Source organism: Apus apus, chromosome 15, assembly GCF_020740795.1.
Source record: "Apus apus isolate bApuApu2 chromosome 15, bApuApu2.pri.cur, whole genome shotgun sequence".
Classification (NCBI taxonomy): Eukaryota; Metazoa; Chordata; class Aves; order Apodiformes; family Apodidae; genus Apus; species Apus apus.
In genome coordinates this window covers 12,878,945-12,902,287 of record NC_067296.1, presented here as the reverse complement: position 1 = coordinate 12,902,287, position 23,343 = coordinate 12,878,945, and the positions used below count along the sequence as shown (strand labels likewise).

Below are 23,343 nucleotides of genomic sequence, written 5' to 3'. Positions count from 1 at the left end.
GGGGGGGGAAATAAAGAAAAAAAAAAAAAGCCCAACCAAACCACTGGAAGGTCAGGCCCAACCATAACAGCAGCACTAGCTGGGGAGTGACAGAATAAAAGGTATTCTAGCATTTTTAATAGAATGAACAAAAATCAGGTTTTTGTCATCCCAATATCTCGTATTATCATCTCTGCTGCTCAGCAGGGACACAACAGGCAGCCATGGAATTATTTCCAGGTTTGCATTGCAACTCCTACAGCTTTTTGTTTCTCAGGCTCTGAGATGATGCAGAAAAGGCAGTGAAGGCAGGAGCAAGAGGCTCCTTTAAGGACCCCAGTGGCTTTTAACCCAGAAGTTTCCAAAAGTTGCCAGATCACACAGTAAAAAGTGACAACTGCCAGAGCCGTGTGTGGGGCTTTGCTTCCCAGGGGCTCACACCTCCCAGCAAGATAAGGCTGCTGCAATATTGGGTGGGAGAAGGAAACGTGTGAAGAGATTCCCCACCTGAAAACTCTCCTGGTCCTGCCCCACCGTAGGGTTGTGAACTTTGGGGCAATTTCAAGCAGCTGGGAAAAGCGTGCGACTACGTGTGAGAAAGGCAGGGGATTCCCAACAGATCTTAGCACTTTTCCAGCCCCTGTTTCTCACCGTGACAATGTGCAGGCTTGGGTTTGTTGCTTGTACAGCTTCAGGCTTTGCAGTGAGTCTCCACTGCTCCAAGGAAAGTGAGGCAGGAAGGATTTCATGTTTCCTGTGCCAGCAGCAATGGACGCTGCAAGAGCTTAAGAGGAGCTTTGCTGCATAAATGACCTGCATTCGGCACAAGCTGAACCTTATTATTGCTGCCTAATCAGGGGCTCCTGACTGTCCAGTCTCTCCTGCATGACTCCAGCAGCTCCACAAACCTCCTGGACAACTGCAGCTGCCTTTGCCAAACAAAACGGGAGGAATCGCTTTGCATTTCTGCAGAGCTGACCCACTTATAGGGGTCAGAGCAGGATCTGACCCACTTATGGGGAAGTAATTCCTCTGTTGCCAAAACTCCCCAGAGACAACACCAAGAGAATGTGCCCTTTTCTGTTTTCTACAGAGCAATCCCAGGTGCTGAACTCCATTTTGGCATGGATTTGATTAACAAGCAGTGTTGTACTTACAGTAGCTCCTCTGGGTCCTGGCAGACCTCTCTCCCCAGGAACACCCACATCACCCTGCCAACAACACCACAGTCAGTCCTACCATTCAGGAGCCAGAAACCCACCCTTCCCAACCCACTGCAGAGCTGGAATGTATTCCCGGATCCCAGGTTCTTTCATTCCCAATCTCCCTGCCCCATCCACTAGGTCCCAGCATCCATCCTGGGCTCTGTCCCCTGCTGCAGCACAGTGTCCATGCAGGCAGGTGCCCACCCCCCAGCATCATGCTCATCACCCCGGGCAGGACCTGGGGCATCACTAAAAGCTCTATTTGTGCAGGGAAGCAGCCTGGGAGCACCAGCTTCACAGCTTGGTTTAAAACAAGTGTAAATGCTGGGGATACGTACAGGGATGCCAGGTTCTCCAGAAGGACCAGCCTCTCCCATCTCTCCTGGACTGCCCTGCAAAGGGGAAAGCAAACACCCCATTAGCACGTAATTTCAGAGTCATTTCTGTCCTACTTAGAGCAACAAATAGAGGAGGGAGCTAAAACTGGATCAGGAAACAAAAATAGCTTTAAACTTTCACAGTTTTAGACCAAAAAGTTCTTTTGGAAGCATACACAGGACACCCCATTTCATTAATTTCTGCATCACCTTGATGCAAGGAGAAGCATCTCCCTGCAGTGCCCTCATGGATGAGGATTAACAGGGATAATGCTGCAGGTGCAGAGAAAGAAATTGAGAAAGGAAGGGCAGGGACATTTAAAAAAGGCACTTTCCAGAACAGGTTTGTGCTGGACTGCTTTGGTCTGTGTGAGATTTCCTTTTGTTTCACAGGTAGGTGTCAATCTAAAGCTCCATGGAAGCTCTTCTCCTGGGGTGGAGGAAAAGCTCCCAAAGGCAGGATGAGATAATCCTGCTCCTGCTTGCAGATACTTGGCTTTCTGATCCCCAAAGATGAAGCTTGCTCATGGAACTTTGCCAAAAGGGGGAATGCTGCCTCCTGAGGTTCCTAAGCCACTGACAACTGTCTTGTGCATCTCCCATGTCTTCACTGACCCAGGTACAAGAGCTGTCTCAGCAAGAGTGGGGCCACCTCAGTCCTCACACCTACTGCCTGGGGCCCCAGCCCTGGCAGCAACACTCACACCATCCCTTTGGTAAGGCCTCCCAGGGTCTACTTGTGGGCACTAATCCCCCATAGCTGAAAAGTATTGCCAGGACAAGTTCAGTAGCTTCCCCACCAGAGCCCATCATCAGAGAGATTCACTTACTGGTTCCCCCTTGGAGCCTTTAATACCTGCTCTTCCAGGCAGCCCCTGGAAACAAATAATAATATTAAAGCAATGTCAGAAGGAGTGGAGTTATTAAATTTGTTATTCTGGTCTGATTTGACATCCAAAGAGCAATGTTTGCTTGAAACAATGTGGGATTTATGTTTCTGCAGCTTTCACCAGGAAAATGATGGCTTCAATTTCTCTCTTGTTCCCTGAGCTCTGTGCACACTAACCCGTGGCAATCAGAGCAAGAGGAGGAATATACAAACTGAGCTACAGCAGCAACACTTTACACAGCAGAAACCTCTCTCTAGGGCTATTCAAAATACCCTGTAAGACAGGAAGAAAGGAATATTTTACCTCTATCTAAATAGTTGGAAGACTGGAGAGATTTGCTAATGAACACCAGTAAGCCAGGGAGAGAGCTCAGGATCCTGTGTCCCAGATCTTACCTCCCTGTGTAAGGGATGAACATCACTGGGATGTGAAAGAGAAAATCCCTCTCAAATGTAAGTTTTAAACAGAGCCAGAGTGCCAAAACCCCAGGGTATGACTGTATCAGTATCTAGTGCTGCTTCGGATGTCTTCCTTTCTGTCTTGTACACCACTCCCTGTCTGTATGGTGGGAAAAGAGCATTTCCTCTTGGCTTAAATGGGAACCCTTCTGAGACAATGCACAAAATGAACCTCCCCTCTCCCCAGGAAGGATCTCTGGCCAAGCTGCCATACTCACAGGCAGCCCGTTTGGTCCTTTCTCTCCAGGAGCACCCATGCGAGCTGCATCACCCTGTGGACACCAAGAGGTTAGGAGAGACCCTCTGCTGCTCAAAGATGGTTTGACACAAGTGGGGGACACATTCCCAAACAAGCTTTTGTCATCTTCTCCCTCCCCATATAAGCAGGACCCAGAGCCTGTTGTGTCTGCAGTAGGTGGACACTCACAGGACAGGGGTGCCCAGAGCTCCCAGGGGATTCCTGAGACCCCCGTGCAGCTCCCAGCCTTCCTTGGCAGCACCTGGTCTGTGTTCCTGGGGGATCACTCTTCAAAAACCAGGCAGCCAGTATCTTGACAGAGCTTTCTCTCCAGGCAATTAAAATAAACAGATGTCTCTGTCAATGGCTTTGAAAAGGCATCTCTGAAGGCCTGAAGTCAGCCAGCAGGAACCACTGGGCACAGGGACACAGCTGAGTTCAGCTCATGTGTGCACGGCCTGTGTGTGCATTTCTTTCTTTAGGGAATTCCCTTGGCATCAATTAATGAAAGCAACTCCACTCTCCTTCACTACTTAAGCTATTGGAAAACTTTTCAGGAGCAAAAGCTTTCCAGCCATGCTCTTGACAAGCAACAATAGCTTTGCAAAACACAAGGGGCAGTAAGAGAAACCTTCCCTGCTGTGTTGAAGTAGGACTTTACAAACCTTCTCACCATCGAATCCAGGAGCTCCATCCCGCCCATCCTTGCCAGGCATCCCCTGAAACCACACACAACCCAAGTTAAGGTTCTGAGGCAGGTGCTGTGGTTTGCAAAATACACCCACACCAAGGAACCTTTTGGCAAGGGGTCCCACTGCAGGTGTGCTGGGAATCAGGGAGGATTTTCATCAAGAGCAGTCAGCTGGGCTTGGTCCAAGCAGGACTACGCTGAAGGTTACACAGACCCCCAGAGCAGAAGTTAGATGGCTGTGAAATGCAAATTTGCTTCTAGAATGTTTTATCTCATCATCTGCAAGCAGGACAACACTGAGATTTGCATCCTACTTAATGGACTTACAGGTTCTCCTATGAGTCCACGAGCCCCTGGGTTTCCTTTTGGTCCAGGTCTACCCTAGAAAACAGCAATAGATCCTGCGTTATCCAGGACTCAGCCCTCAAGAACAATCGGTCAACAAAGATGATACTCAGACTCTGCAGGCACAGTTCATCCAGTTTGTGCTGGCTCCTACCCCATTCATATCAGGATGGGAGTTTCAGGACACACCAAAATGGCCCAGGGCTGGGCTGTTGCAACTGGGAAATCCTTGATCATTTCAAGGAAGGGAGAAGTGAGATCTGATCCCTGTGCTCTGGACTGTAAGAAGCACTTAGGCATCTTATTAATTAGGCATCTTTAATAAGACTTAGACATCTCATTTTTGAGAGGAACAGTTTCATCCCTTTCACCTCCCTTTCAAATAAACCAAAGAGGGACAAACCACAATAAACCTGTGAAACAAACACGTCCAAAACTGGAGGATGTTTTACTGCACTTACAGTATCACCTTTGGGCCCTCTGAATCCTTGAGGTCCTTTGCTTCCTTGGTCACCCTGGTACAGAGGAGGAAAAGCGATAAGCATCTTCATCACCCAGTGACAAAGAAGAATGCTGCCAGGGCGTGGGTGCTGAGGGTTTGTCTGGGCTGTGTGCTGCTGTTGGCAGAGGTGTGAGCACACAGGAGCTCAGCTCTTCCTCCTCAGTTACACTCTGCAATTCCTGACACACCCCTCGGGGCAGAGACCATCTTCCCCTTCATTTAATGAAGCATTTTCTTCAGCCAGAAGCTGAGCAGGAGAAAAACTTTGGTATTTATTGTCTCGATCCTTCTTGGTGTGACTGAATGTTTGGTGGACAGTAAGGAGCTCGTTTTGGTTTTGTTTGGATGGATTTCTTCTATAATTGGAGGGGTCTAGGACTAGGACAAGGACTAGGGAGGGGTCCCTGGAGGGTGGCACTGCAGGCTGTGGGCTGCTGGCTGGTGTGAAAATATCTGCTAAAAAGCAGATGTTATATTATTCACACTAAGGAGAGGCTGGGTGGCAGGGCAGTGGAAAATGCTCTTAGAGAGGCCACAGGAGAAGGGGCAGCTCAGGTCTCATATTTAGGCACAGTCAGGAGGGCAGGGGGTCTGCCCACAGGTAGGTGTGCAGGCTTAGGGTTCTCCCCTTTTCCTCAGAGCTCTGCAAGAGGATAAGGACTCCATCTGAGACACACAACTGACAATTTCTGCTGGTAGCAAAAGTCCTTGCGAGCTGTGGGCACTTGAGAACAGAGCAGGCTCAAAGGATGTGAAGCTCTGGAAAGTGATTGATGATTCTTCCTTAAAACTCTCCTTCCCAAGACCAACTGATGCCTTTTCCCAAGCATTTGCCCACAGGATGCTGATGCTCCAGGGAAAGCAATGACAGAGAGCAACAGAAATGTGGTGATGCTATCCTGGCACGGGCAGGACTGAAGGCAAGACACCGTGAGATCTGGGAGAGGTGAAATAACACTGCTCTGCCTGGAGGGGAAAAGGCAAAGGGACTAATGGGCTGGAGATGGTCAGCACACTGCTGCTGCTCTCTGGCAGCAAAGCATCCAGTGCAGCAGGAATAAAATGTAGGCTTTGGCTGTGGGAGGCAGGGCCAGAGAGATGCTCAGAAGCAGATACATACAACTTTCCCTGGAGGTCCTGGGATTCCAGGTGGCCCTCTGAAACCAATGTCACCCTGCAAAGAATAACACATCATTGTAATGCTGTGGTTGACAGAGAGGGAAGTAACAGTATCCCTGCCTGACACCTCAGTCTGAGAAATCACAAAAGCCCTGAAAAGACACCCCATGTCTCTTGCTAGTTTGCAACACAGTCTTGCAAAAGACTCCATTGTGAACAAGCAGATTTTCACTTTGCAGCTCCCCACCATTATCTCTATGATACACTGGTACCATTCACTGCTTTGTTATCTTGATAACACACTTGTTCTTTAATAAATGCAGAACTTCACCAATTTCAAGACCCTTCAGCTTCTAGGGCAATGGTCAAGGGACCTTGGCAGAAGCCCAATGGCACGATGAGCTCAGATTGACCCTGTTCTCACTGAGGATGCTTTCCATGTCCTGAAAATCTCTGTCCACCAGTGATTCTTTGGCTTTTTCTTGTAAAGAGACAGAACAGCAAGCAAAGTGTTCATAAAACGTTCCTCAATTTTTTTGCAAGATTCTTTAGGCTTGTCAGTCTTGCAGGGACAGCACTTTGTCCCTCTGGTCTGAACGCTTAAATCAGGCTGGGGCTGATCCTGTCAACCCCTCAGCTGTGTGGACTCCTCCTGCCTTTGGAAGGCTGTTCTGCAGGGAAGAGCCTGCACTTTCTATCTTTACAAGTTCCCCAGTGGCTTTCAGTAAGGAAAAATGCCACCTGGAGCTCTTATGAGACAGAGCAGTGGTGGAAAGGGGGAAATCAGAAGAAGGTTTTTCTTACTCTGTCGCCGGCTGGACCCATGGGGCCAGGGAGGCCTCTTAGTCCTCTTGGGCCCTAATTAAGAAACCAAGTCAGTTAAAACCCAATGACTGTTAAACATGAAATGGCAGAACAGCATGGTGCAGCAACTCATCAACACAGAAAACATGAAGAAGCAATGAAGAGTGGCAAAAAGCTCAGCCTTCTGATGCACAAACAAGACAGCTTCTCCATCGGCGGTGATGTCTGAGCAAGTGACACTGGAGTTACCCCGTGCAGACGTGCTCAGAGTTCACTCACCAGGCTGTCAAGGCAGCCCAGGTGCACCCAAAAGGTGTCCAGATCTCTACCAGAGCAGCTTGGATGTCTCATCCAAGGTGAGGTATCAAAAGCAGGACCTGTTTTCACAGCTCAGTGAAACCAGCATGGTGTGTCTTTGCACCGTCAGCTTTCACCTCTGTTGTTCTGCTGAGGCAAGAGCTGTTTGTGGAACGCTGGGTGACTGGTGGCACCACTGAGTTCCACAGCAGAAAGGTCATGGGAACTGGGCTGTAGAGTAGGTGTTACCTGCAGGCCAACGCTGCCGGGAATGCCTGGAGGACCAGGAGGGCCAGGGTTACCCTGGGAGAGAAAAAATGATTAGACAAAGGGTGAGACAGCATGAGCCTGCCAACAGAAAGCCAGGGACCTTCCCATCTGATTTCTCCTTCAGCTCCTTCCCACCCAGATTTCTGCTGCAGGATTTGGTTCAATGTTATGAGCAGTTTCTTCTACAAGAACAGCTGATCAGTCAGGAATTTACCCCAGTGATCACTGCAGGCCTTTCTCCTGAGCTGCCATCCCTGCATGGGAAACACCAGGTGTTATTGAACTAATCTTAACATTATGATTTTGGGGAAGATGAGTTTTCTTGAAGTGTTAGCAGCTGTCACCCAGGCGCTTTAGCCAATGCACTTCAGTTACTGTAGCTTCTTTTTCAGCCAACTGCCTCCTTTCTCCCTGTCTTCTTGAAGAAATCACCTGTTCTGGTGCTTTTAAAGAGAAAAAAATCCTCCCCTGCCCCCTTTAAATTGACATTTACCTTCTCTCCATCTTTTCCTATTTCACCAGGTTCTCCTTTGTGACCAGTGTGTCCCTGGAAAGAAGAGCTCCAATGATTTACATTCCAGTACAGTCTTGTTACAAATTTGAAGTTTTCTGAAATAGCTGCAAGATGAAACCCACACAACACAAATGACTTGCTGGGAAAATAATCTCCCCATGTGCTGTGACTGTGACTGGAGGTTCCTTCTGGGATTAGTTAGCCAAGCACCATCCCTGTGTTAGGTATCTCTGTGTCAGAACTGATCTGGAGGCAGGAGATGCTCAGATTTGGTTTTCTGGAGTGCTTTGTGGTGAGACAAGGCTCCAGGTCTCCAGATGCAGCTCTCACTTACAGGTCAGGGACCAGAATTCAGTTCCCATCACTTCTGAAAGTGAGGCTGAGACACTTCTGAGCACCCCATTCTGCATCTCTAACCTCCCTTTTTGTTAAAATCATCTTGAATATCTGCATCATCCAGCTGGCAATGAAATCCACATCCCTCTGAAATTTTTTATATCAACTCAGGTTCAGTTTGCTTCTTGGCTCCCTTCCTATGATTGTGGGAGAGACCCAGACTAGTTTCAGCCATGGCAGATGTTATTCCTCACCACGCAAAAGGTCCTGTGCATCATTTGCATCATAATTGGAGACCTTCACAGGTTCTTCTATATCACAGACTATGAGTTCTGAACACTTTCACCCTAAGCATTGTGCATTTATAATGATAGTTATAACTTATAATGATATTTATGGCTCAGCTCAGAGACCAAACAGACGAGCAAAAGGTCAGTTCATGAGGAAATGGGAGCACATCCCAGGAGATATTCCAGCCATTGCCAACTTCTCCTAAATCCTGCTAAAACCACTTGAGTAACTCATCACTTCAGCTCACTGCTGGAGTCCAACCTACTGCCCAGAATTCATGGGAATCATAGAGGGGACAGAGAAGATGTTTAACTTCTGAGTGAGGATTCCTGAGGGTTGCAACCTAAGATTTATATACCAGAATCAAAAAACATAATCAGAAACCTGCCTGGTGCTACACTGGGTATAAAACAGCAGTTAAATTGTGTTTAATCATGTGAGTTATGTCTTGCTACAGTAAAATATGGAGCACAATTTAAGAACTAGGGAGGTTTTTGTAGCTGTCTGAAGCCTCAACTGAGAGCCCTGAACTGCTGGTCTCTGCCTGCTCCTGCCTATCAGCTGCACCTCCCAAGGCTTGTGTGGGGTTTCACCTTTGTGCTCACCCTGTGCAAAGGGTTAAATTCATAGAATCACAGACTAGTTTGGGTTGGAAGCGACCTCAAAGATCACCTAGTTGCAACCCCCTGAATGGGCAGGGACACCTCCCACCAGCCCAGGTTGCTCCAAGCCCCATCCAACCTGCCCTTCAACACTGCCAGGGATGGGGCAGCCACAGCTTCCCTGGGCAACCTGGGCCAGGGTCTCACCACCCTCACAGCAAAGAACTTTTTCCTAATGTCCAACCTGAATCTCCTTTCTTTAAGCTTAAAAAATTCAAAATTCCATTTGCAGGAATAACTGGCTGGAGTTAACTCTCCCACGTCAGAAAGGCTGCAGTCCTGCAAGGGATGGAGCCAGAAAGCAAAGCACCCCAAAGCGCAGGCAGGTGCTTGATGGACACAAAGCCTCTTGCTGAGGGTGAAGGGAGAGGACTCCCAGTTTGCAGGACTGAGTTGAGTGGCAGAGCAGGGACTGCTACGAGTGTGGGAACAGCATGCAAGGAGGGCAGGATCAGGCCCTTCATCCTCTTCTTGTCTCATATTTGCCCGCTTTGGGGGTTTTCTTTTTGAACAGCATAAACCCAGGCAAATGCTTGGCTGGTCTGGAGAGGTGTGGAGCCTACAGGAGACGTGTGCTGTGTGTAAACCTCTTCAGTCCCTGGGGTTCATAGTGGTATTTATCTTGGGAGACAGATCCTGGGATCTGCAGGTGGTGTTTTTCTTACCTTGAAGCCTGGCATTCCTGGGGGACCTGGAGGACCTGGTGGGCACAGAGCTGGGCACTGCAAGGAACAGAAACACTCTGGTTTATCAGGTACACAGCAGGCACGTTGGTGTCATTATGGGGAAGAGGAGAGAAGGTCGTGTGGGTTTTGGCTCTAAATCCACTAAATCTAATGCACTGATAGAATCATATACAGACCAGCACTTCCCTGTGGCAAGGAAGTCCTAAACAGGTCCTCAGGCCCCCAGTAGCCACAAATGAATGAGCTATGAATTGTCTGCTTCACTTAGAGCATGGACTGGGAGGAATTCTGAAGGCTGACAGTTGCCCACTGTCCAAATGCTGAAGAACCAGGGTTTCCCAGGGAAGCTGGATCAGTATCTTGTAAATCATTAGGAATATATTTAATCCTGTGCATTAACTGACCCTTGTTTATTTCCTTTAGACAACTCACCGAACAGAAACAAGGACAAACATTTGAGTTTATTGAAAGACCTATAGAGAAGTAACCCAAACACCTACAAGCTGGTACCTGCAGAGGTCTCAGGGTGGGAAAGCCCCCAGTTTGACTGAGAACAAATCAGAACATGCATGAACATTTAATGGGGGCTAAAAAGATCCTACTCTAAAAACTTTCTAAATAGGAAATGAGATTTTCTTCTGCAGCTTTTCTTTCATTTGTTTTCTCTTTAGTACAACTTCAGGCAATACCTCTGTAGCAGAAATTTAATTTTCTAGTATATTCCACAAGGCAACTTAAATTAAACTTACAGAAATAGAATAATTTTCTCTTGACTTACACACGACTTGCCATAAGGCAGTCTAAACTGACTTGGAGCTTTTGTGGGGTGTGCCAGTTTGAAAACCAAAGATGCTGTCACAACAGCAGCTGTGAAATCTGGAAATGTCACTTCCATGTTCATGGACTTAACGTTCCTTTTATTCCCTTGGAAGAAAGGAATCAAGACTCTCTCATCAGGAAGGAGGTCTAAACAAAGCATATGCCCACAGGAACCTGGTGCCACCACCCATGGAGACAAACAGTGCCACACACACAACCTTTTCTCTTGCAAAGCAGGACTGGAAACAGATGCAGGAGAAGCTGTTGTCAGTTACCAAATGCTGAAGTTGTTTTGTAACTGCAGGATGTGCACAAAACCTGCACTTTGAAAAGCAAACTGGGAAGCAAAGATCAAGGAAAAAATCAGCACTAACGTATCTGTCTCCTTGAAAGAACATCTTGGCCTTGTAAATACACACCCAGCATTTATTCTGTGATTGTTTAGACCCACATCTACAGATCTGAGTGGAGCATGTGACCTGGTCTGACAGTCACCCAGCTAAGCCAACAACATGTCACATCAGGGATGAAACCACTACAAATGTTCATGAAGAAGAACGCACCTGAAGGTCCCCACCGCCGTCGGGAAAGATGCCTGGAAGACCCTGCAATTCAGGAAATGTGGGGGTTTTTTAAATGCATCAAAACAAACACCAGGAAAAAATAGAAATTGTAGAAAATGCACTTTTCAGTGCCCCAGCTCAGCTAGAACAGCAAGAGGCAGATATCCAGCCCCAGAGTGTAAAGTGCAGCCCCTGAACCTGGAGCCTTCTGAGCTACTCTTGTCTTCAAAACAGACACCCCAGGGTTGTAATTATGTCCTGGAGATGCACAGATGAGCCTGGGGAAGAGCCTTGAGCCTCAGGTGATCAAAGCAGCCGCTTGAGAAGAGCAGTTGTGCCTGGCCCTCCTTCAGGCCAGGGAAGTTCCTTGGGAAAGACCTCCCTGTCCTTCCAACCCTCCAGAGATACTGCAGCAAACCCAGACCACAGACTTGCTGGTTTCAAGCCCCCCTTGCTGGCCCTACCAGAAGACACCATGATCCCAGCAACCATATAAACCCTGGGAGAACAGCAAGCTCAGGTTCTGATTTGTCTGTGCTGTAAAACCTGGGTGTCACTGGGTTCCTCCACCCACAGAGCACAAATAATAAACAGGAGATAATCAACACACCAAAGTGCAGCCAGGGAGAAGTCACTGCTGTCCTGGGGCACAGTGTTCATGTCCTGCTGAAACGTGGCCCAGAAAGGGAGAGCTCAAGGCAATGGTAACAAATGAAACATGCATGTTCTGGCAGCAAGAAGAAAATTCTGGACTCCCCTCAGGAATTTTCTCACATCTATTTGCAAGTGTCAACTTACAGGAGGTCCAGGTGGTCCAGGAGGTCCTGGGAATCCTGGCAGACCAAAAGGTCCCTAAAAAGAGTGGAAAAAATAGTAAGAACTCCCCTTCTTAATAATTTCAATGAAACCACAAAGGGAGAGGAAGGGTGGCTACCCAAAACCCTTGCAAAATATCTCCAATGGGACTAAATTGCAACTTTCTTTCTTCAGAGGCTTCTATGACTGCCAATGGAACAGCAGATGAACATAGAAATAGATGAGGGCAGAAGAACATATCCCTGCACCTACATCCCTGCTGCCACTGGCTCTGTGGAGCTGTGGGCACCCAACAAGATGGTCTGTTGCTGTAGAATGGGCTCCTTTGGGTCAGTCCCATTCTGTTCAGTAGCTGCTTCTGGGGATGCTGCCAGTGCACACCAGCTGGGAACTGGCCTCTGTTCTCACAGCACTGGCTGCTCTTTTGTCCTTACTCACAGCTGGTAAAGGAAGAGATGGCTGCCAGGAGCTGCACACCTTTGGTGTTGCACACCTTTGGTGTTGCACTGCTTGACTGGGATGACCCTAAACAAGATGGCAGAAGGAGCAGCATTGCCTGTGGGCATCTGCAGAGCTGGGAATGCCTTGCACATCACGCTTCCAGAATGAGGTGAGAGACCAGAAATTAACCTCATTCTTCTGTGATTGTGGCACGTTCAGTAAATGAGGATCAAATGGTAGGAGAAACTCACAGGAGGACCCCGAAATCCATTTCCACCTGGGAGCCCACTGGGTCCTGGAGGCCCCTGTGGAGCAGAGAGAAGAGCTTTACACCTGGGACAACCTCCCATAGCTGCCAAAGCCCAGGGGGAAACAAAGAGTCTGGCTGTACTTGTTTTCCTAATCCCCCCCAGCCCCAGGAGCACAGTGCTGCACCCAGAGCAGCAGTTCACCCAGGCACATCTTCCCTGCTCCTCCACCTTCCCACCAAGCACACATTTGTCACCATGACACATTGCCAACATCTGCATCCCCTCTGACACAGCCCCAAGGTGCCCCAGGAACCCACCAAGCCAACGCTGCCCCAGAATTGGTCATTTCCAGCTGCTGCACCTTGAATTTCCACCAGTGCCAACTTCCCTGGGGTTGGAGTGAGCATCAAAACCCACCCACCCCTACTGACCTGCAGGAACCCACAACCTTCTGCCCAGCACAGGAGAGGGACCCGAGGCCTGGGCTGGGTTGGTAACGTTCAAGAGTCCCCAGTAAAGCCAGTTTAATAATTTAAACCTCTTTTTTGAAAGAGCCTCATTACTTACTGGAGGTCCTGGTAGTCCTTTGCCCTGGAAAAAACATTGAAAGCAATAAGAGATCACTTAGAATCTGAACACACAGGAAGAAAAGCATAACTCAGCCTGTTTTTTCTTTTGAAGTTTCCTTATCACCCCTCTGTCCCCAGTTATTGTCATTTGCAATCACAACTGGAGTCTTGATGAAATCTTTTGTTGCCTGTAATTATTTGTATTCCTTTTTCAACCCTGTTACCTACGAGACACTCTCTCAGTAAAGCCACACAGCCCTGTGACAGTGGGACACACATTTATGAAGAAAACACTCTGGTTTATCCACATTTCCTTTTTTTTTTCTTTTCAGTTTTATTAGACACTACCTAATGTCTAATAATTTTGATAGCACTTGGTAAGCTTCTCTTTATCCCAAGCTGGCCAAGCTTTTAACATCTCTGAGACTAAGAGCAGGCCCTGTGTTACCAGAACAGGTCATACATTTATATATTTGAACACTTCAAACCATATTTTCACTCGATTTAGACTTTGATTCCTTTGGGCTACAAGGATTCCCATCTTGTCTTGGTGATGGTTTTGGCAGAACATTGCACCCCATCTTTCATGTGCAGATTCTAGGAGGTACTTACAGCTGATCCAGGTGGCCCAGCAGGTCCTAATGCACCCTAGGGGAATAAAACAGAGCAAATTAGCAGGAATCAAACAGAAACCTCCATCTGGGTGGACACCAGTGCCTGTTCTCCCTGACATCAGTCTCTGCTTGAAAACTCCAGCAGTGTCTTCCAGCAGCAGCACAGAACTGGAGACACTCAGCTGAATTCCCAAGTATCCATAAGTTCCCAAACTTATGAATAATAACTCTGTCATTCCTGATTAATTACTTGATCAAGGAGCTTTTTAAGATAGTAGAAAGGGATGTTCAGAACTGGCCCCAGCAACTTTCTTGATCAGCAACTTGCTGGTCAAGAGAGTAGAGACTAAAACATGAGCTGCTCCTAAAAAACTAATCAGACATTCTGCAAACCAGGGGAATTCCTGGTGAATGCTAAAGAAAGGCATAGTTTGCCCAGCAGCACTGAGGCAGCCCTGGCAGTGGGTTTCTCTAAGCTGGGCAGATTCTGGGGAGCTGCAGAACAGCCATGGCCACAGCCAGTTCTTGGCTTGCACTGGTCTTGTTCTCAGCTGCTGTTGCTCTGTGATAAAGGCAGAGCTTAAAATAGTAAGAAGGTGACAGGACAAGTCATGTTGTTATTTCTAGACTGTGTTAAACCAGTGCCAGCAAAACCCTCATCTCCTGGCACAGGGGACAAGGAGCAATTACAGCAGAGGCTTCCTCAGCCCCTCACCAGCCCCACTGCCCAAACCTGTTATCCCAAAGTTCTCAAAATGCTGCACAGAAACATCCTGGGAATGATGTCCTGAGTTGGAATTAAATGGCATCTACCCTTAGGAGCAGGAGAACAATGCAGATGGGCAGAGCTGGAAAACATCCCAGCAGACTGGTGCTGGTTGTGACCCAGGGATGAGGCCACCCTTCCCTAGTGGTCATGTGCCAAAGGAGATTAGAAATGTTTTTCCTTGTTAAGCTTAAAGAGAAAGATACCAAGGACCTGAGGCCTCATTAAGGGCAGTTTTGTGAGGAAAGGGCTGTAATCCAATAAAAATCAACTCAGTTGTAAATGTCAGCTCATTCATTTCTCTTGCTGCAGGTTATTCTGCTTTCCTCCCAGTCACTTTTATCTTTAGGCTGAAGTCCTTACAGCTACTGATGGTTATAAGGGACAAGCTGAGATCTCCTCCTGGAAAAAAAAAAAAACCCACATTGAATTCTTGGCACCTGCTGACTCCCTAATCCTGTGGAAAACAGCCACAGAGCTCCTGCCTGCCTGGGCTGACATGCCAAAAGGTTGGCAGAGTACCCAACATGCCAAGCCTTGGCACTTCCCTCTCCATAATTTTGGTATCTGTGAGGGTGTAAGAAATAGCAGAGAACATTCCTGGAAGGGGAAAAGATCACCTTGTCCCTGAGCAAGCTGACGTGACTCCAGTAAACTGAAAGGACAAACTCTAATTTACCCCTGGATTTTAATAACATTGCCTGACTCAACTCATTCTCCTGGTAACAATATTCTTTCTCCTTTGATTAGAAAACAATCTCACCGTAATTTTGCACTTTAAAGTCATACACTTTATGAATATACAACCACAGAGCACAGGAAATACTTGATGAACATGACATTCATAAATAAACATTAATCATTGTGTTTTCCTCATTGTTTCTAGCAAAAAGCCCCAAACATCAAAATGACCTTTGAAAACTTTCCAGCAAAGGGCACCAGGATCTAGCACTGAGGCCACAACCCAGCTCATTCCTGGCTAAAAAGAAAGGATTTTTTTTAATTGAAACAAATAAGTAGGGTTGATCACTCTGTAAACAGAACCATGAGAAAAGCTAATGTTTCCTGATAGCAACAGGAGTACTGAAGATAAAAGCCATTTAGGTGTTCTGCCTTCCCAGTCCTGTGCCCTTGGTCAGACATTAATCCCTGTTGGACTGAGGAAGGAGGCAGAGAGAGGAAAAGAAATGTTTAGCAATAATGTATTGTTAAAAACTGGCTTCCAAGAGCCCATTCCATCCAATAAACACCTTCACTCTCTGACAGTCCAGTTCAGAAGATGATGTTCATTCACAAGTCACAGTGTGAAGCACAAATTCAGTCCCACAGCAACAAGGGGACCCCTGCTCATTTCAATGATTCCTGGGAGACTGAAAGGTCTTCTGAAAGCTGGGGAGAAGACAGAAAGTCTGGGTAACAAAGCTGTCCTTTCAGAGTGCTAAAGCTTTTAGAGGTTTGTGGGTTGATTTTTTCCCCCCCTCTTCTTCCAGGCCTTTATTAGACCAATTAAAACAATTTTCCAGATGAACCACTGACCTTGAAAAGCTCCCAAAAATGACAACAGGTCCCAAGTTTGCCCCATGCTGACAGACTGAGTTAGGAGACAGGGGAAAGCATGTCACATCAGAGCATGCAGTTACAGTAGCTGTGCTAAACCACTGTGTGTGCTTCTACTAAATATCTGTAGAGGAAGTTTTTGTGCCCAGAAATTATCTGCTCAATTACCCTGCAAACTAGGAGCTTGTGTGCTAAAGTGGGTATGGGCAGATAGTGCCACCAAACATAAAGCAGGGGCACAACACTGCTCACAGTCTTCTGTGTGTGGCCCTGAGCTTTCCTATTTTAAAAATCAGGGATCAGTTCCCAGAAGGTTGAGATATACTGAAAACCTTAGTAAATTTTGCATTTTAAGCCTCTGCCCTCTGTGCTGTGTGTTCAGCCCATCACTGCAGCCCCCAGTTCAGGAGACCAACAAACCAGCTGTGGATACAATCCTTGTCTTCCCACACTAGGAGACAGGAAAATAGCCATGCTGGAGCAAAACCTGTGCTGAATGGCTCATTAATGCCTAGTGCTTAATGTCACAAGGAGGCCTAAGAGCCCTTCAGCCCCACTGCAGATGATCTGAAGGACATCTGTAACATCTCAGGCAGTCATTTCTCTATTTCTGTGGTGCCCCTCAGCAGAGCTGTAATATGCAGGAAGCAAGAAAAAACCTCTTATTTCTTGCTGTGCTGACTGGGAAAGGCTCTGTCAAAGCAACTAAAAATGTCAACTATATGGACAGTCCCAGAACTAATGAAAGGCAGAAGTTTAAACAGCTAATCCACAGTAGCAGTAACTAAAAACATGACAGAGCTGTGCACTCAGACTGCAGATAACGACCAGAACGACTTCACTTTGATGAACTTCATAATTAAGTCTATCAACTGCTTCAAGGAACTTTTTAGCTACTTAAAATACTACCAGAGCTGCTCTGTGATGGTATTCCCACCACTGAGGTTATCCAAGCCATTCCAAAGCCCTGGGAAAGAAAGATGGATCTCATGCCTTGCCTAAAGAAAAACCATCTGGGGCTTCGTTTCAGGGGTCCAAGTTTTCTGCAAGGGTTTACAGATAAATAAGCCATCATCATCAACACCCAAATGTCAGAAGTTAACAAAGGAAAGGGAAATCATCAACACAAGCAATGACAATGTTCATTTAAAGGGACTTAGGATCTAATGTGGTACTCACACGGTCTCCTGGAGGCCCATTTGGGCCAGGTGGGCCATCAGTTCCTGTCAAGCCCTGTAGCAAAGAAGAGAGATAAGTGTGAAAAAGGAGCAAGACAGCAAAAAAAGCTGCAGGAAATCCCTGCCACTGCCACCACCACAAATCATCAGATGCCAAGCTCTCAGGAAAGTCTAACCATTTTATTTCTCTCTGTAATCAACCACCAAAGAAAGGACCAGAAGCAAGTTTTCAGCATGTGAATAGTCAGTGTGGATAAACATTTTAAGGGTGCTGATCTACCAGTCATGCATCTCAAAATCCTTTTCATACTCTTTAATTCAACCAGGAGATGGTTCCAACTCTTCAAATTTCTCCTGATATGCATATGTAGATCCAGGATCCACTTTGCTTCTCCAGTAGACACAGAAAGTTGATGAGACACCACGAAAACACCCAACCCCTTGTGAAATATTTAAAAGGTCTAAAAGATGACAAAAATACTCACATCCACTCCAGGAAGGCCAGGCAATCCAGCTTCACCAGCTGCCCCAGGCTTCCCTGGTGCACCTTTTGGCCCCTACATCAGATAAAGAAGCAATTATTCTTGACATAATAACAAGAGAATCGTGGCCTGTGTTGATAGAGGCTACAAGACAGAAATGCATTTGGGGTGTGTTAATCTTACACCAGGCAACATGGAAGAATCCCTGCAGAGAGATGCAACTTGCCCTGAATCCACATCCAAATCCTAAATACATTTCAGAGCTTTGACTGTTCCACACAGTGCTCCTAGTAGAGGGGTAGAAAAAGGTAGAAGGGGTGGGGTAGGTGGCACCCTTTGGCAGAGCAAAGAGCTGGAGCAGACTCAGACCAATGCCAAAAATAAGCACACATGTGGCTTGGTGCCAGTTCTGTTATACTGCTGATAGCCAAGCTTTACTTCATGCATATTCTCTTCTAGCAATGAAGCAGGAGAATGTGTTTTTCCCCAGGAGCAGTGCTGAGCATCCCCACTCCTGAGGACTCTCCCCTTGTGCTGCAGATGGAGAGGAAAGTCATGCCTGGGAGCCTTAGCTCTTGTACTGTGTCCCTCTCAAAAGGCTGAGCAAGTCAATGTCAGTCAGGAAATACTTACTGGTGGGCCTGGCAGACCAGGAGGGCCTGGCTCTCCCTAAAGGAAAGAGAAAAGCCATCAGAGTTAGTGCTGAACCCCTTTCTGTTGACCTTTCACCACGATGGTGCTTCCAACTGTTACGATGCTCAAGTCTCTCCCTTCATGCCCACTCTAAGATTTCCCACACTCACTCTTACAAAGCTGATGCTCTAGATTCCTGCTGCCACCAAGGCAGGATGAACTTGGGTAGATTTTTCCACATCTTCAACAGCAGATTTAGTGAAACCCACACCCTCGGCCTCCCAGAGAGAACCAGTGTTTCTCAACAGGACTCAGCACCTCCAACATTTTCTAAATGTACTTAGAATTTACTGGTATGTGGGCTTGTCTGCAAGGGGGGGCAGAGAAACCTGGGTGGCTATCAAGGCTTACAAACATATTCCTGATGGAACCAAGGGATACAACGATAAGCTCCAGGTTTCCAGGACACAGTAAGAAACTCTGGTACCACCAGGAGCTGGAGATTATCAGAAAGTGAAGAATGAACAAATTGTCTACAATTATTTTCTTCATATGACTAAACTTTGAGAGGAAAAGCAAATGAACAAAGCCCCCAACTGATTTCCACCTAATCCAATTGCACAATTGGATTCAAGCCAATTTTTATAAAGTATTTCAAAAGCACTTGTTTTTTCTTATCCTAATGGAAAGCAACTATTAAGAACAGCATTAAAAGTGTTAGGGAGAAAATATTTTAAAAGTCCCTGAGTAACTCCTATTTCAACCAGCTGTAATGTCATTCAGGAGCTTGAACAGACCCCAGAAAACAAGATATTTGTGTGTTTTGTGTTAAAATCACTTTGTGCCTCAGTTCCCAATGTCTAGATGGTGCCCTCCCCTCCTGGCTTTAGGATAAGTGCACTAAATATTGTGAGAGAGTTGGGGTTTCTGGGTGAGCAGAGGGAAAGGGGCACACTGATACCCTGGAAGAACAAAATCTGTATGGAAAAAGGGTGGTTATTAAGAGAGCAAGGCTGGAAATAACACCATTCCCACCACGGGCCTGATGATGAGGAGTTAGAAGGCTGTAAGCAAAGGTATGCAATTTACAGCATATTTCTATGTTTACCATGTCAGGAACTGTGATGTCTGTGGACAAACCTCAAGCCTGGATTAGCTGGGGTGAGGATCTCTGCAGCACACAGAGCAGGGCATCAGTGAACAGAGGGATCTGTATCCTCACTGAAGCAACTCCTTTGCTGTCCTGTGCCCACACGTTTCCCATATATAGTTATGGGAGTTATCAGAGGTGGGGGAGGCCCCCTGCCAAAGAAATGAAAGGAGCAGTTCTCTTGCAATGAATGGTTTGAAAAGGCAGCTAGAAGTGGCAGTAGAGGTGGTTTACTCCTTCTTCCATCACTCGAGGTTACCAGTCCCTTGCATTTTTTCATGCCTGTACGATGGCAACTCACACAGCAGAGTCACAGCATCAGGAAAGGCTCTTTAGGACCATCTTAAACCTCAATGCTGCCACTGTGGACCCCTGTGGGACTCTGCAGGAGCACCAGAACTTCAGTCAGCTGAATCAAAAGCCTAATCAGTGTTTATACCTAATGCCAGATCAGTGGGAATTAGAGGCAAAGGCTGTCAGCAATGCTCCCCTGGTGCTCCAGGAGATGGAAGGAAGTTTACTCCTTCTTAGCAAGTCAAGTCAGGAGATGAAAAGTGGTGAAGAAAAAAACAAAACCAAAAAGCTTGATTTTTTTTTTAAGAGGCAATTGCTTATTAGCAATTTGGGGAATTACATCCCCAGAAATAATTCATGGGAGCTTGTCTCTTAATTCTTTCAATCATAACATGTTGTTGCTGTTCTTGACAGGGAGAGATTTTGCTTGTTACTGAATGAGTTATGTGGTCCTGTCCCACAAGGAGCCTTCTGGAGCTTTAGCAGAGGATAAAAGGGCACAGGTTCACGTGACCAGCATCTCCCCAGGTTCCTGTTTCCACGAGCAAGGAGAAGTGATGCTGATGCTGTTCCAGAGTTAAGGTGCAATATATTCTGTAGAAAGCAGGAGCTGAATGACTCAATTAGAGGGATTTATTTCTTTCCAATTGCCCAGAAGCAGAAGTTGGTCACAACTTGAAGACTGAAGGGCTTAATTCCTCCTAAATTATTTTTTTCCCCTCTGGACAGGGTGTCCCCTGAAGCCTTTTAGAACATCACAAAGAAGAGTGGAGGGAAACCATTGGGGTACCAGCTCTGAACCTCTCAGGCTGCAAAACCAGAGTGAGATTTTGGGTGGAACAGTCTCCATTGGCCAAAAGGACCCTTCAGAGGGACCAGCTGCAAATCAATGAGGTTCTCTCTTCAGAGCAGCCTTGCTCACAGAGCCACTGGGAAAGTTCACCACTGCAGACAAAAAAGCTCCTTGTTCACCATGAACCAGGGAACTCACACATCTTTTTAAACTTTCTTATCCAAAAGAAAATGACCCCTGTGGAATGAATAGATTTTTTTGAAGGTTGCTTAAAGGCCCAACTGCAATAAACTCACTTCAGGAGAGCTTTGAAGAACCCTGCCCTGTTGCATAAGGAGCCTAGGGAGACAAGCTCTACTCAAATTGAAGACTGAAGCAGGAGTCCAGTCTTTTGCTGTTGATGTGGTCTTGAAGGCCCCTCTGATGCTCTTTTTACCCACTGCCAACTACAGGACACCATTCAGTCCTTATCCAACAGATGCACAGAAGCAAAATTTTCCATTTCTATGGAAACATGGATTAGAAGTAACAGCACAAGGTTTTCTCCTCCAGTAAGTCCTGTGGCACACAGCCTTCTACCTCTGCAGGAGGTGTACATGTAAGGAGCTGCCTGCTGAAAAAAACTTGTCCCATTTCATTGGCTTCCTATGCCAGCAAGGGCACCTCATGTCCAGCAACACACCAGCCAGCTTCAAACCTCTCACACACCAAAGTCATTTTGGGGTAGCCACACTGACAATGTTAAATAAAACCAACATAAGAGCAGTGCCCAGTGCTGTATATCTGAGTTTCTTGGACTCTCTCTAGAAACACAGATGTTCTGAAGTGTCACATCAATCTCTTTCTGAAGTACAGAAATGCAGTGTCTTCAACACACATCTTACCCGTGCACTTAACCTAAGGTATTACATTCCCCTTCCTCCCTAGCCATCCAAAGAGAACTTTGCAGCTTCACAAGCAGAGTCACAAGCCTCTCTGCAGACACTAGTGCTGCCCTGAACTCTCTCAAGACATCCTGCAAAGAACCTGAGGTCACCCAGAACCTCCACTCACTGTTCTGACTCTTGTAGAACAAGGTCTCTTGTGGCTGGGCTGGTTCTCCAGGTCGAGCCATCCACCTCTGCAGGATGGCCCAGAGACTGGGGCTCTGGGGAACACAAGCAGCTTCTCTTGCTGTGCCTCCTCTCCACCCCTCACCCTCCCTCCACCCTGCAGCACTCACGTCTATGCCATCCTTGCCAGATGGTCCAGGGGGTCCTCGTGGTCCGGGAGGGCCTTGTGGTCCCACTCTCTGAAAGGATTAGGAGAAAGAAAGAACTTATATTTGCATCAGAAGAAACATATGGGCTGAATCAGACAGCAGTGGCCAAGTCCTGCAGCTTAACCCTACATCTGCTCTAATCTGTCTCCATCCCTCAGCCCCCTCCTCACCCTCCTGGGTGGACTCAGAGGAGCTCAGGACTTGTGCAAGGCTCTTTAGAAAGCCTTTTAGACTGAGCACATCTTCAGGGCTCCCAACTCATTCATCTGGTTGTTTATGCTGGGAATCAGAGCTGCTGGCTGGGCAGCAAATGGGTTTGGTTATGAAGGAAACAGTTCTCACTGCCTCCAGACAACCTTTTATCTTGGGCAGAGGAGGAAATGCAAAGCCCATGGAAAATAGGTGCCAAATGCTTGGCATTCAAAATTAACTTATAGTCCCAGTCTGATGGGGTGATGGAATAGCCAGGTGGACACTGCTGAAGACAGAAGGGGAAAGGAAAATCTCCTCAGAGCAGGATGCCACTTGAAAATCTGGGATTTTGGAGGAGATCTGTGGTGGGGGGAAGGAAAGCAAAGTCCAATAAATGACTTCTGTATGGAGAGGGCTCCAGAGAGCAACTTGCTGTAGCTTCAGTGAACAAAGGTTTCATTGTGGAAGCAGCTCTGCTCACAGCAGATGAGGGCAGCTCAGAATTCTCAAGCCAGACTGCAAAAATTCCTCACTAACACAGTGAAAAGCTTCAGCAAAGAGTGGCTTCCCCAGGTAATAGTAGTTTAATATAGCTTCGTGTCTGAAGTGAACAAGGGTTAAACATGCTATTGCATAAATGTAAAAGGTGAAAATTGATTGAGGGAAGGAATAAGAGATTCAGATGAAGAGCCAGATCAGATCAGTCTCACAGCCTGGCACTTCACTGGAAAAGGAAACTTCTCCTAACACAAACCAACAGGTCCCCCCTTTCCAAGGCTTTATCTCTCATAACTGCAGCCCTGAATGGGAAGACAAGAAATACTTTTGGGGAAAGCTTAAAGCAGCAGTTTCTACACAGGAGAAGCCTACCTGGGCAGGTACAAAACCAGGAGTGTTTGCCAGGCACTCTGTGTAACAGCACAAGCAGCACACACATTTTTAACGCATGTCAGACTCTAATACCCTGCCTCTTGCCACAGCTCATCCTGCAGGTATCGCACACAGATCGCAGCACCTTCTGCGTTTTCTCTTGAGCATGAAGACTTATAAATGAGGCTTCTTACCTGAGCTGATGTTGTGGCTAACAGCCAACACAGGAAGAGAAGCCCAAGAGCAGAGAATCCAGCCATGGTGCCCAGCGCTGCCTCTCTCCGCTCCTCCTGGGCAGCTACACCGGTCCTCCTCCAGGCTCCAGCTGATCCCTCCTCCTCCTCCTCCTGGGTCTCAGCTTACAGACTCCTCGCCTCCAGAGGAACCTGCGGCTCCAGCTGGAGGGGCAGAGCTGGGAGGAGAGGGGAGG

At 47.0% G+C, this 23,343-nt stretch overlaps 1 protein-coding gene across 1 annotated transcript in view; it reads right to left on the bottom strand.

Moving 5' to 3' along the window:
* COL9A3 (collagen type IX alpha 3 chain) overlaps positions 1-23,220 on the bottom strand; it is a 35,469-nt gene extending 12,249 nt beyond the window's left edge. Inside the window, exons 1-22 of the mRNA XM_051632781.1 lie at positions 23,108-23,220; positions 21,813-21,881; positions 18,354-18,389; positions 17,724-17,795; positions 17,240-17,293; positions 13,736-13,771; positions 13,122-13,145; positions 12,555-12,608; positions 11,845-11,898; positions 11,047-11,088; positions 9,644-9,700; positions 7,669-7,722; positions 7,155-7,208; positions 6,609-6,662; positions 5,806-5,859; positions 4,645-4,698; positions 4,166-4,219; positions 3,813-3,866; positions 3,128-3,181; positions 2,392-2,436; positions 1,523-1,576; positions 1,137-1,190 (exon numbers count right to left, since the gene is read on the bottom strand). Coding sequence (XP_051488741.1) covers positions 1,137-1,190; positions 1,523-1,576; positions 2,392-2,436; positions 3,128-3,181; positions 3,813-3,866; positions 4,166-4,219; positions 4,645-4,698; positions 5,806-5,859; positions 6,609-6,662; positions 7,155-7,208; positions 7,669-7,722; positions 9,644-9,700; positions 11,047-11,088; positions 11,845-11,898; positions 12,555-12,608; positions 13,122-13,145; positions 13,736-13,771; positions 17,240-17,293; positions 17,724-17,795; positions 18,354-18,389; positions 21,813-21,881; positions 23,108-23,173 — 1,149 coding nt within the window. The 5' untranslated portion in view covers positions 23,174-23,220. The remainder of the gene's footprint in view (positions 1-1,136; positions 1,191-1,522; positions 1,577-2,391; positions 2,437-3,127; positions 3,182-3,812; positions 3,867-4,165; positions 4,220-4,644; positions 4,699-5,805; positions 5,860-6,608; positions 6,663-7,154; positions 7,209-7,668; positions 7,723-9,643; positions 9,701-11,046; positions 11,089-11,844; positions 11,899-12,554; positions 12,609-13,121; positions 13,146-13,735; positions 13,772-17,239; positions 17,294-17,723; positions 17,796-18,353; positions 18,390-21,812; positions 21,882-23,107) is intronic.
* Positions 23,221-23,343: the final 123 nt, after the last annotated feature.